This window comes from Cottoperca gobio, chromosome 13 (genome assembly GCF_900634415.1).
Source record: "Cottoperca gobio chromosome 13, fCotGob3.1, whole genome shotgun sequence".
NCBI classification, from domain to species: Eukaryota; Metazoa; Chordata; class Actinopteri; order Perciformes; family Bovichtidae; genus Cottoperca; species Cottoperca gobio.
The window spans coordinates 25,510,004-25,524,224 of record NC_041367.1 but is presented as its reverse complement, the minus strand read 5'-3'; the positions used below and the strand labels follow the sequence as shown (position 1 = coordinate 25,524,224).

Below are 14,221 nucleotides of genomic sequence, written 5' to 3'. Positions count from 1 at the left end.
TACTATACTGCTTACTTTGGTCTAGTTATAGTGTGCATATTATTTGCCGATGGTAGATACATATGTGTTCACAATAACTGAAACATGATGAGAACTTTCTTTCTTTCTCCTAACTTTGGGGACACTACAGAACCCACACCTGTCCAGAGACACACATCCCTGTACCAGCAAAGAGGAGTGCTAAGATGACTGGTCAACCTTCAAAGATTTTACAATTAATGACAATATCCAGATTAAAGTTAATAATCACCCAAAACTTTACTATCTTACAAGTTTTCCACTGCAGCTGTGTGCTGCTTGGCAACCATTCTGCTGTCGCTAAAGAACTACATTGTTTGGCGGAAGAATGATTATTTGTTATCAATAAATTATTACATTTTGTTGTTGTGTGTTTATTGTATTAGTATATGTGGTAATATTTTTATAAAAGCAATTAGCCACTTGAGGACATAAGTTACAGTGATTGTACAACAGCTAAAGGGCGTTGTAAAGAACAATGCAGAGTTTACCAAAGATGCTTTATATTTATGGTGTTTACTGTGGCACTAACTTTAACGTTTTGATAGTTTATTGTCTTTGGTCCAGGGAGGCAGACATTAGGGAACAGCTCATTTCTTTTGTTTTCGTCCTTCCCCGTGGACGGCTATGGTGGCTCGGATTCGACCGGTGAAATCCCCAGCACCAGGAGTCACAGTAGGCTGTTGGAGCTCTTGGTGTAACCTGTCCACTGCCAGCTGATGGGAATATTTTCTCATTTCTGACACTTTAAATCAATAATTCAATAAACAAACTATCAAAATGTATAGGAATCATGGATGTATTATTGACAAGCTCTTGGGGCAGCTCTACAGCTGTATTTCTTGGATGGGAAGTAACCGGGTATGCCTTGCAACTTGGTTTACACTTAAAATAACTTTTGTTTGTCTTCTTGCCGAGCAACCACTAATGGTCGAGTGGATAATGACTGTTGTCTCTGAGTGGCAAAGTGGGAAGCAGTGTGACGCTGTTACTGTGACACTACTCACATCCCGTCCTGCTAGCAGTCAACTTCTTTTTTTTTAAACCATCATCACTATTGTTCCCTAGTGTATATTCAGTTGTATTTAGCTAAACATAACCAATCAGAATTATGAATATTTTTTGTAACGGGCATACCTCTTTTGGAATGCATCAATAAACAATGTCATCCTATCAATAGGACCACCAGATTTGAAAACAGTTAAATTTGTTGGAAATATTCATGATCAAAAGAGGATGAACCATATGCTAGTTGGTGATGGTATGAATTATTTTTTGCCGCCACAGTCAGGCCAAATATTCCATTTCATACAGAAGAGAAATCGTTGGTTCACCAAACTCAGTAATGTCATGTTACTCACAGGATGAACCCTTTTAATTTAGAACACATTATTTTCCGTGACAACAGTGCATTGTTTTTTATGTATTGCACTATGGCCCCGGGGGCACTGTATTCCGTTATTGATTATTAAATAACTTGTAAGGAGAAGAATGACAGTGAACTTTAACTTAAATTAACTTAACATTGTGACAATCCCTTAATCACCACCTAAAAAAAGACCTTTACATTTTTAGCTTCAATATTGATAAGACGAGTATATCAAGAGACGAGACAACAGCAACACTATAAGTTGTTTCTTCCATCTCAACACTTCATTGTGTGGGTTATAATGGACTAATTCTAGAAAGTGAGTAATAGACGAAACATCTCACAAACATTGTTCTAGGACTATTGTTAACAGTTACCAATCATGGCATACTTGTTTTGTTGTTAGCTTCTGTGTGTGTTAACAGGGCAGTTGTGGAGGCCTTTTGGTTCTTGAGATTTGAGAATTTGCGTCTTATGATCTGTCTGTGATGGGCTTCTCTGCCCCAGGCTATTCCCATCATCCCAGTTCTGTCTGAGCGTTGGCGCTGAGGAGCAACCTTCCTAGTTTCTTGTCTATGCTTAGCAGCTAGCTCTGGGAACTGCTGGGTGTATATAAGGTCCGTGTACTGCAGTTCTGGAGTTATAAGTCTTTGACATTTAATTTTGGTTTGTCTGTCTATATGTGGATTTAAGTTATAGCCCTGAATTATAGCTGCTCCATACTGGAACGGTTTCAGCCCGGCGTCTTTTATCTGGGACGGGTCGACTGCCCCGCCGTCTTTCAGGCAGCTCTTTGCTAGCTCGGCCTGTAGCTCTCTCAGCTGAGATACTTCCCTCTTCATCTGCTCTTGCCCAACGAGACTATCCACTTTGTGCCAGAAGGTGGTGTTAAAGTGAAGGTAGATCCTCCAGTCTAAAGCATTCCACCTCTTGATTTTCTCTGCAGTATTTGTTAAAAGTGGGTGACGGGTTTGTTCACTGCGACTATTGAGCTTAAAGGAAACAACGTCTTCCAGGGACCAGCAGAGGGCATGCTTGAGCAAGATCATAGACTCATCAAAGTATTCAGAAATAAGAATAAGGTGGAAGTCCCGTTCAATGGCTGCCACAGCTATGCTGGCTCTCTCCTCCAGATCTTCAGCACCAGCTGCAACGTTGTTGTCAAAGCCAAAGTCGAAAGCCACGATATTATGAGCGTAGTGGTTGTTGGTCACTGATGAGTTGTAGTTTCTCCAGCTGTTGTCTAGGAAGTCGTCCAGGCTGTGAGTCTTGTGGAAGGCTGGGATGCTCTTGTAGTAGATAAAGATGGACTCCATCATGGCCACAGGATGCCTCAGGATGGAAAAGTAGAAGGTATCCTCAGGCATCACTTTTGCCACCTGAGACATGATATAGGAAGACTTTTATTTTAGAGATGGCATGTTGAAAAATTCAAGTTGTACTTACCTAAAGCTCTCCAAAAAATGTTTTTCTTGTATTTGTTTAAATCTTCTTTACATCCCATCTTTAAATCAAATGCCCTGACACGCTGGGATTTTTCGGTTGGAAAATTTCTAAATCTAATGTACTTCTGCCAGCCTCTTAAGATTACCAACCCTAGCTTTAAATCCATTTTTAAGAGAAATAAAATCTCAAGAAACTGTCAAACGTTTTTTTTAACAAACTCTAAACCCAACATGATCTTCTATGTTTTAACAATTGACTACCATTCTTCATAGAAATTATTTTAATGAATATATATGTTAAAAATTCCTTATATTATTACTCCAGACCCACACAGTATACCAAGTTCCACCGTACCCACATTCAGCCTTAAGCTCTCACAATTTGTTTCAGCATTCAACCAACAGGAGTCCATGTAGACATGTACACTGGGCTATGCATTCATCCATACAGTACACATAAGGCATGAAAACTTGATTCATTTTCTGATGAAGCTTACCTCAGATTTTCTAAACCTCATGTGGTTGCACATGATGTGGAACTCCCTCACACTTCGGCTGCTGACACCTTCCACAAAATGTGAAGCAAATAAGAACGGGTAAAAAAGCTGGCTGTGTTTGTTCAGAGGGAGGGCAAAAGTCAAGTTCCTGCTTTCCCCATAGCGATACAGAATATTTAAGATGGTGCTGCTTGCTGTTTTGTGTGTCTTGAGGAAAACAATGTGAGACTTTGGTGGGCAGGTTGCTTTAGTGTGGACACTGTTAATGTGAGACTTTAAAAAACGTGATGGATTGGGAGTGTCTGCAGTTAAACCTTTCCAAGTACTGTGGAGAGCCAAAGAACCTGGGAGTCCAAGGATTGTTCCATGTTTTGGTAGAAGCAGCTTCCCAGGTGAAACTTTCCTGGCCTCCATCTGAGAGTCTCTAGCAAGGATATCTACAAGTTTTGACAGACTATAATGTGATTGCTTTTGATATCCCTCATTGTGATGATGAAGATCTGCAGTTCTGTCTGTCTGCAGCGACTTCATGTCTTCCTTTAATGCAAGTGAAGACTCAGATTGGATGCCTTCCCAGACATTTTGCTCAGTAGGAAACAGGTGCTGTTTGCTGACAGTGAATCTCAGATGTGGGAGTTCTGTCAGCTTGTCATTCCTAGGGAGAAGTCATTGAAATACTTTACGACACATTTTTTTATTTGGGTTCAGAAATATTCATTACACCAGCAAATTAAACTTGTGATATTGTCAGGTTGTCATATGAATTAGAATGTGGTTTACATACAAACACAGAAAATATTAAGTATTATAAACCTAGTCTCCTGACTTTCCCTGAATATATCACCCAAAAGATTCCTGGAACTTCTTGCCATAAAATAAATGTGATTTTTTTTCAAATCTGTTGAATGCAGACCTGTTGGTGTGTTCTTGGATTTGAATTGTGTTAAGATCTCTGCTTTTTGAATGTCACTCTGTACTGACATGATTAAAGATGGAGGCCTCTATGACACTTGTTCATTACCATGATATTATTTGTCATTTAGCAGATACTCTTATCCAGAGCGACTTACATAGTGAACTAACTACAGGGACAGTCTCCCTGGAGCAGCTCAGGGTTAAGTGTCTTGCTCAGGGGCACACTGGTGGCAGCCCTGGTATTGAACTCACAACCTGGTGTTGTATTTGGAAGTTGTACCACTAGACCACTAGGCCACCACCACCTGTATAATATACCATAATAACAACATATTAAGCTACAACAGTTGCATGGTGGTGTTTTGAGAAGGTGTTTTGGTGTCAAATATGCCTTAAGGTTGACACTCAGCTGCATACAAACACACACTCTTGGGTTCCTTCAGGTATTTCTTTCCTAGAGATGAGAGCAAAGTTTGGCAAGAATTCCCAGGAAATAGTGAGATCCCACTTCACTGCATTCAACCCTATTCCTGACCCACGCTTTAAAAATGCATATAATATGATAGACATGACATACTATTTGAATTTGATATCATGAATTTCATTATAATTTCAGTCAGTCAACAATATTAATGTGAATATATAATATGCACAGCAGTCATGTTTGGCGTCAAGGCTCTGAGCTCATACTAACTTCGGCCCAAAGGAAAGGAAGACTCAAGAGCTCAGAGCCTAGTGGATACAGTGGAGGCAGGCAGCAGCAGGTTTTACCTGGCCTGACGGGCGACAAAGGTCTGGATGGCAATACAGACCACGAGCAGGATGAGGAGGATCCACAGAGAGTGACGCCTGCTGCACAGCCCTCTCCTCACACACCTGCAGGGAACACACACACACACACACACACACACACACACACACACACACACACACTGAAAGCCTTCCTAGTATCAGCATAAAATAAAACAATAAAATATAATTTGATGCCGTTGTCTAACTCCAATATAATGACTATGATAGAATTTGATAGATCTTTGATTCACAATGACTATTATCAGCATTGTTTAATTACAATTGAGAAACATAATATTTTCAGATCACCACACATAGAAGCTCTCTGCTTCAAATAAACAAATACTTTTAACTTTTCATTAAAAAAAATGATATTATTCTAGTTTTGAATAATAATAATAATAATAATAATAATAATAATAATAATAATTAATACAAGAAATTGTATCAAATGTGTCAAACATCACCACCGTGTTACTGATGTTTGCACCTGAAGCAAATGGAACTAATTATGTATCGATCCAACCAAAGTTGAGGAGATGCAGATTTATAGCTTTTGTTTGGCACCTTCAGCAGACACTCTGGAACACTCTGTGGACATGTTCACTCACCAGACAGAGCGTTGAAGTTAGATTAATCATTTTGGTGTCTTGGCTTTGTGGTAATTTTGCCTGGCTTGCTTTTTTATTTTGTAACTCGCTACATTGGGGATTTGTTTATTTGAATAAAGGCAATCGGGTGAACTGTGCTTACTTGTTTAGATGCAAATTGGGGAGTATCACACATGAGTTTTAGTTTTCTTACCCTGCACTTTGCATTTTCAATGACAATATTTGTATGATGTTTTATTTGACTGTTGCCTCTGTGTTTAGTGTCCTGTCTGTCTGTAACTTGTGTGGTACTGTTACCATCTGATCAGGTCTCTCTTGAGAATCAGACCCTGTGTCTCAATGAGATTTTACCTGTATAAATAAAGGCTAAATAAAAAAATTAATATCCACAGTGCAAAGCACACGCAAAGTCCATGGTTCATTGCTGTATCTAAAGCATGCATTAAAATCTGCACGGCAATTTTCATATTGTATGGAAATGAGGTAAACCATTAGCTGCCTGCAGCTGTAAAGATGCACATTAAAATTGCAAAGCCCTATGTTTAAAATGGTCAGCAGTGATGTTAAGTGAGGTAGGAGGGCAGAGAGTTTGCAGACATCAGGTCTTAATGAGGGGGAAAAAAGCCACGGGTTTCCCCGGGCTACAGCAACATCTGGAGCCATGCCTACTCCTCCTCCAGGGCTCCCTTTGCAGCCCTCACAAACACACATGAACTTTTAACCTCTGTGTGTTAGAACGTAGCTCTAGGTAGGCAACACTTGTCTTTTTGAAAGTTCCAGGCATCTCTCTGCCAACAGTGGGATGGAGCTCAGTCAAATGCACAGCCAGTGTAAGTGCAGAGCAATGTGACCTCCTCACTCTCTGTGGACTGACAGCTTCTGATACGTCCCTGCACAGAGGTCTTCTCACAGCCAGGTCACCATGAGCAAAGTCATCATATTTATGATGTGAAACAAACACCAGGCTGTAGATATGAAGTCTGGGGAGAATGTGATATCAGCAACAGAAGATGAGTCTCAAATAATAGCACAAGCAAAATGTTGCATACAGTTTTCAGTCGCTTATTATTTCCAATGACTTCTACTTTTCTCAGCCCTGCAGATATCACATCAAACGCCTCCCAGGAAAGAGCGGGAGTATGTCTTTTGAGTTGCTGAGAGACTTTTAATGTAATACATCTGTGCACAGTAAAAAAAAAATTAACAATAGCTTACCAACATTCAAAAGAAAAAGGCGATGTGAAACTGACGCGAAAGACATCAGTTTGGATTGAATGTTCGTTCTCTACATCTTCAATTAAAACTCCATCTGCTGAGAAAGGCTGTGTGATACGATCCAACAGCTACTAAATACACTAAATGAGATTGTTTTTTCAACTACTGTTTACAAAGTCAGGAATAAACTTCCAATTTTAACTTTTAAGCCAACATAGACAATAAGTCCTTAATGTCATGAGCCCTCTCCCTGCCTGGTAACACCACTAATTGTTTTCAATTACCTCCACCTGTCTCTGCTCCACCCTCGTTAACTTACCAGCTGCACTGCATTTACTACTCATCATGCCCTGTATAGAAAGCCCTGTTTTTCAGTCTACACTTGTCAGATCATCTGCCTGCCTGCCTGCCTGCCTGCAACCAACCAACCAACCAACCAACCAACCAACCAACCAACCAACCAACCGGGCCCCAGTGCATGCCCCTCTAACCGTCTCTTTGTCCCAGCAGATCTGAGGTCTCAGGTGATTCAGTGGGGGCACGACTCTCGCCTGGCCTGTCACCCCGGAATCACACGCACCCTCCATCTGCTCTCCCAACGTTTCTGGTGGCCGTTGATGAGAAAAGATATCCAGGAGTTTGTTAGAGCTTGCAACCAGCACAAGACCCCCAGTCAGCCCCCAGCTGGGTTACTCCAGCCTCTGCCAGTGCCCATGCGACCCTGGTCCCATATCTCCCTGGACTTCGTTATGGGCCTTCCGCTATCTGAAGGAAACACTGTCGTCCTCACCATCGTTGACCGCTTCAGTAAAATGACCCACTTCGTGCCCCTCCCAAAGCTGCCAACTGCAAAGGAGACCGCCCGGGTGGTCTTGGAACATGTGTTTCGAGTCCATGGTCTGCCCAGGGATATTGTGTCAGACCGAGGCCCTGAATTCTCTGCGGCCTTCTGGAAGGAATTCTGCAACCTTCTTGGGGCCACCGCCAGTCTGTCATCGGGATTCCACCCACAGTCGAATGGTCAAACGGAGCGCATGAACCAGGAGCTGGAGAAGGCACTGAGGTGTGTGTGACCTCACGCAACCCCCGTGCTTGGGCCCAACATCTTCTCTGGGTAGAATATGCCCACAACTCACTCACCAGTTCTGCCACCGGACTCTCCCCCTTTCAATGTGTTTATGGATATCAACCACCTCTGTTTACCAGTCAGGAGGGAGATGCTACCTGTCCCTCTGCGCTCGCCTATGCCCGCCGCTGCCGCCGCACATGGGCCCAGAGTCGCGCCACACTCCTGAAGTCCAGTGCAAGCTATGCTATCGGAGCTAACCGGAGGAGGACCCCAGCACCAGTTTACCATGTCGGACAGAAGGTCTGGTTGTCGGCTCGAGATATACCACTGCGGGTGGAGTCGCGGAAACTGGCGCCTCGCTTCATTGGACCCTTTCCCATACAGAGGGTCATCAGCCCTACGGCAGTCCGACTACTGCTACCCAAGACCATGAAGATACATCCCACCTTCCACGTCTCCAAGCTCAGACCTGTACATGAGAGCCCACTGGTCCAAGCACCACCACTGCCTCCTCCTCCGCGCTTCCTCGACGGTGGCCCCGTTTACACGGTCCGGCGACTGCTCCGCTCTCAACTAAGTGGTAGGGGCATCCAATATCTGGTGGACTGGGAGGGTTATGGTCCTGAAGAGAGGTCTTGGGTTCCCGCTGGAAGAATTGTGGATCCGGCCCTCATCACTGAATTCCATCGCCAACACCCTGACCAGCCATCTCTCCGACGGGGTCGGCGCAGGGCTTCTTGCCATGTAGATCCACTTCCAGGCCCTGCTGCCCCTGCTCCGGGGTCTAGTCCTGACCCTGAACCTGGTTCTGAGCTGGGGCCCTCGGATGTCGAGTCTTCTGATGGAGACGGTGCCGCTGAGGATATGGACTCTGACCGCTCAGAGGAATTCTGACCCTCCGCCGGCTTCCCCTCCTCCCGCCCGGCTTGGTGGTGTTTCTTGGGGACTTCTGGAGCCGTCCCTTGGGAGGGGGGTCCTGTCATGAGCCCTCTCCCTGCCTGGTAACACCACTAATTGTTTTCAATTACCTCCACCTGTCTCTGCTCCACCCTCGTTAACTTACCAGCTGCACTGCATTTACTACTCATCATGCCCTGTATAGAAAGCCCTGTTTTTCAGTCCACACTTGTCAGATCATCTGCAAGCCTACATCGGAAATCCTGCCTGCCTGCCTACCTGTCTGCTTTCAACTCTGACTCCTGATCTGTGATCTGTTACTACTACTCTGATCTCCAGCCCCGGTAAACCCGACTTGCCTTCCGCCTTACGACTACGAGTTTAGAATATCCCTGTGTGTGTGTGTGTGTGTGTGTGTGTGTGTGTGTGTGTGTGTGTGTGTAATATAAAACCTTGATCTCGAAATTGCGCTCCTGGGTCCTCGTCTGTCTGTCCTGACACTTAAAGTGGTCAGAAATCTGGACATTTGAGCATTTATAATAGAACAGGGCAAACTCCATCTGCTGAAGATCATGTGACACAATCAACGACTCCAGAATTATTTATATAAGAGAACAGAAACTAAAATCAGCAGAGTTAATTCAGCCTGCGAGGAACATGAATGTCTGTACGTTCATGGAAAGTGAAGATATTTCGGTCTGAACAACAAATATCAACCTTGGTGATATGTGACGAAATATCCCAGGATCAGAGTGATATCAGAGGGATACATCATGAATGTCAGATAAGCCAACCCAGCACTGATGTACATATACATGTCAGTATTTACTGTAATGAACAAGTCAGTCTTGGTGAGGAAACATCAGTGAACAGTCCAGAGTGTCACATTGACCTGAAACGTCTGTTTGCCTTTAACATGTTGCAAAACAAAGGTTTTGGGTCTGGACAGTAGCCCTGTCTGACCTTAAACTGGCCTCAAGGTAACAACACCGACCCACATCCACACAACCAGGAATACTGTTACACTTATCACATCTAGTCAGCAGACTGTAATCTGATGCTGATTAGCTAACATTTCGCACAGGAACCTGATATCAGCACCTAGCTGAGTTAGCCAGCAGATGCAAATTTGGCCTTTTGATTTGTTTGCTGTTCACATGACAGCTTTCTTGGATGTTAAAAGGTTTTTAAGGAACAAACTAAGACTATTAAGAGCATGAATATGTGCACATACACATCTACCCTATATTTCACTCTGACACACTTCTTGACAGTCATTTCTTTTCACAGGAAATGACCCTAGTTAATTTAATTGAGTTGGAATGTATTGTCAGGGAAATAAAATACTTAAAACCCAAGACAGTCCAAGTCATTGTAGCTCTATGTAGCTTTATGATATTCAAAATATAAACAAATGGCTCTTGTAAGCAATTGGTACATCTTTATATGTCCACAATTTTGGACCCATTCAAAATCCTACACCGACCTGCACAAAACACATTTTCAGCTGAACAAGAGCAGCAGGACATGCCATTAGCTCTGCACCTTTCAGTTCATACTCTCCATTTGCCTCAAAAACACATTTTTTCTCCTGTGATAAATATGATGTACCACAAAATCAGAAAAGGGGCTGTAGTCAACAGACTTCTACTATGAGTCAAGACGGAGTCAAAGAGCAAGGAAACTAAACACTGGATTCAGGATATAGAATAGTTGATTGGCATTGATAAAGCACCAGTTCAGTCCTCAGTTCAGTGAAATGTGATAGGAACCGGAAAACAACGTAACTTTATCTATAAACATTTGCAAAAATTATATTTAGCAAATATTTTTGCAACACTTGTATGCAATAAAGAACATCCAATAAGGATGCTTGGTTGTGTTACACTGGCCTCTAGATTCATGGTTATAAACTGCAGATAAAAGCCAATATTGCTGCAGCAGTAACACAATCTCTCATTTGAAATGAGAGAAAATGTGGGTGTATTTGTGAACATTCTACACTCAGGCTCGTAGCTACCACTGAGGACACAGGTATTATACTGTTCTCGATTACCAGCCGCGACAGCAAAGCTGGTGTTGTTTTCACCTGGTGAGTCTGTGTGTGTATCGTCATGGCAAAAAGTGTTGCTAGAGACACCTACTGTAGCAGGAGCTACCACAGAAGAGTACTTTGCCAGGTGTTTATATTTCTGACTGTCTGTCTGCCTGTGGACATGTGTGTGATATCTTCACAATCGTGCCAGATCCAGTGTACACAGGTGTGTGGTTGAGATCAAGATGAAGTCTAATTTCAAAGATGGGTGTTCTCTGAGCAAGGGCGCCAAAAGCAAAGGGTAGAAATATTGATTTACTTTATGCCCCTGGCCATATTTGGCATCCAGGCTGGTGTGGCCCGTAGTCTGATTTAATTCAACCTGGGATTGTTTTATATTTACAGTTAAAACTTCCATATGGTGGATATTTTATCACCTGATTCAAGGAGTCTCTAAGATGCTGTCTACAGCCCTTCTTGCTCTGCTCAGGGTTGACTGTATGACCTATGATAGATGCAGAAAAGTCCATAGAGTCAAGCCCGAGACTGTTATAATTTCAGTTCATATTGTCCTCACATGGTGCATATTCCTCAAACTAATACACTGAGAATCTGGAGTCAGGTAGCTATATTCAAGCACATAATTACGGGTTGGTCTGTGGACAAACAGTGAAGCTGCCCTCAAGGGCAGTACAGTAGGGGCTAACAGCAACTTTTTCCCCTGAGCTCCTTACAATCCGTCCATGCCAATAACTTATTAAGACACTTGAAGTTTATTTGTTCTGCGTAAAATACTGTATCTCTGATAATTAACTTGGTTAGATCAGGGATATTTGATGGGGGGTTTTTATATTTGTTTGATATGCCTCTTATCATTTTTTTTTGTGGGTTGGAAATGATAAGTAGTTCAAATGAAATGGTTGTTATCATTTTGATATGCCGACAGAGGTATCTCAATACATTCCATTTGTTTCAAATGAATCTAGTATATTTATCGCATAATTGTTAATAATAATAGAACCTGTTTACTGATATTTAGGGCTGCTGATAACTATTTCAACATTTTTCCTAATTATTTTTATTTGTGTTGGATATTTTCCACAATTAAAAGGAGCAGACCTTCTTAACCACATAATGTACATAGGCCTATTGTGATAAGAAAAACACACTTTTAACTCATTTCAGCCATAGTCTGATGAGTTCAAATGCTGATTTAAACCTGTGTAACAGCCTAGCTTTAAATTCAGTTCGACTCTTTCAGTTTATCATAAAAATGTTTTCACTCATTTGACAGAGAGCAGTAGAGGAGCAGTACATGAGTTCAGTTCTGGTTCTGTCTATACAGTCAGGCTGTCAGTCACCGGTCAGGGTGTTTATTTACTGATTTTTATCGGAAATAAAAACTTCCTGAGATGGTCTATATTCGTCCTCTGAGGCTGTTTCTGGAATGTTAAACAATCTCCGAGAGCGGCAGAGTAAGCAGAACATGAGCGGACTTACGAGGTTACAGAGCTCGGAGCCTGGTCTCTGATCCATCTCCTCGGCGGGGACAGCATCTCCCCGAAACCCCCGATAAACTCCCGCTCCGACTGTCTGCACGATCCTCTTCCAGTCTGCAGTCGGTCTCTCTTTTTTTCTCTCTCTCTCTCTCTCTCTCTCTCTCTCTCTCTCTCTCTCTCTCTCTCTCTCTCTCTCTCTCTCTCTCTCTCTCTCTCTCTCTCAGTGTGTGTCTTGCTCTCCCGACTCCTCCTGCTCCGTCATCACTTTACAGAGCTATCGGATCTCAACCACATTATAGCTCCACTTTAAAACACAACAGGCTACTTGCCTACACTATACAGCTTCTATACTTTATACTGCTCGTACTCCGTACTCCAGGATTTATAGAAATATTTGTTATAAATGTATAGCTCTGTAGTTTCATGGAATGAGGTATCCCCTCAGGCTTTGACATGCTCTGACACATTCTGCTGCTTCTGTTGTCTGTCTCTTTCACTTGTTGTTGGCTGAACTCACTCAATTTGTCCATGAAATACGATCCAGGATGTATATCTGTTTGAGGCTAAACACTGCACCATGGTGATCTACACACTGCAAAAAAAGTAAATGTTTACTAACTTAGAAATCTTAGCCTGTTGGCTTTTAAGAGACTGTTAACTGTCCTGCCTTAGAAATAAACTAATTGTTGTTGTTAGTCGTGTAGCATCCTTGATGTATTTTCCAGTCTGTGGCACCCAGTGAATAAACCTTCCGCGTGATAGTCAGTGTAAACCATTTTGAAAATAGATGTGTCCCTGAAGGCTCATTCACCAGAAATAGCCTTCATTTGTCAGTAATGACTAATTACTGAATTTAGCTACACTTAGGAGTCTGCTCAGCAGTAACGTACCGGCTGTATACAGACTTTCCATACTCTGACCTTTTTTACTTTCAAGTGGGATACATGTAAATAGGCTATTTCACATGATAACACTCAAGACAGATTCAATGTCTGTCAACAAACCACCCTGATGAAGATCAGTGAAGGCCACTACCCCACCAGAGACTCAGAAACTATCGCTGAATTCAAAAGATCGGTTTACTTTGTAACAATACTTGCTTTAAAAACCGTCCACAGTGATGTCTGTGGATTGTCCAGAATAGCAGCAGAGTTTATAAGCCATGGTTCATTTCCCGTGGAATTTTCTTGGAAGAACTGCATATTTAAATAAAACAAACAGAAAATATATTGGGGTGGTAACAAAAGAAAAGTTTAATAGCGATGTGTACATACATTTTACATATTATATTTATATATGTATATATATGTGTCTATTAAGACTTTCTTTTTGTGGTGGATGGCAGTCAACTCATGACCTGTTTTCTAAAATCTTTGATACATAGTTAATTCCTCTCACCTCTTTTGTAATGGAGTGGATGCAGAAATCTCAGACACAGATATAGCATTACAAAAATACATATACATATATATATATATATATATATATATATATATATATATATATACTATATATATTGTTTTTTGTGTTTCTTTGCTTGTCCAGCTGTTGATGACAACACCAAAGGATGCCTGAAGCTGACGATCTCATAGACAAAGGTGATCCACACCAACCACAGGCTCTTTTCAACTCGCAACCTCTGAGTCCTTTCTTCTCTGCCATCTTAACTTTCTCTCTGACCTTTCTCTTTTCATCTCTCTCTTAAGGTTTCCTGCTTTATTTTGAGTCCAGGTTCCCCAAAAAATGGGAAGTGCATGTCTGAGTAACCTAGCCATTAGATTTTAATAGTCTTTTCTTCAGCGCATTTGAAGCATGTTTAGATGTTTGGAAATTGTGCACGTTAAGTTATTTTTCTTTGT

At 42.0% G+C, this 14,221-nt stretch overlaps 1 protein-coding gene across 1 annotated transcript; it reads right to left on the bottom strand.

Annotated features, from left to right (window-relative positions):
* Positions 1-391: 391 nt before the first annotated feature.
* gal3st2 (galactose-3-O-sulfotransferase 2) lies at positions 392-12,459 on the bottom strand. The gene is made up of 5 exons (XM_029446117.1): positions 12,364-12,459; positions 5,016-5,120; positions 3,644-3,984; positions 3,330-3,397; positions 392-2,766 (listed from the first exon to the last, which is right to left on the bottom strand). The coding sequence occupies exons 1-5, from the start codon at positions 12,417-12,419 to the stop codon at positions 1,768-1,770; spliced, it is 1,569 nt and encodes a 522-aa protein (XP_029301977.1). The 5' UTR covers positions 12,420-12,459; the 3' UTR covers positions 392-1,767.
* Positions 12,460-14,221: the final 1,762 nt, after the last annotated feature.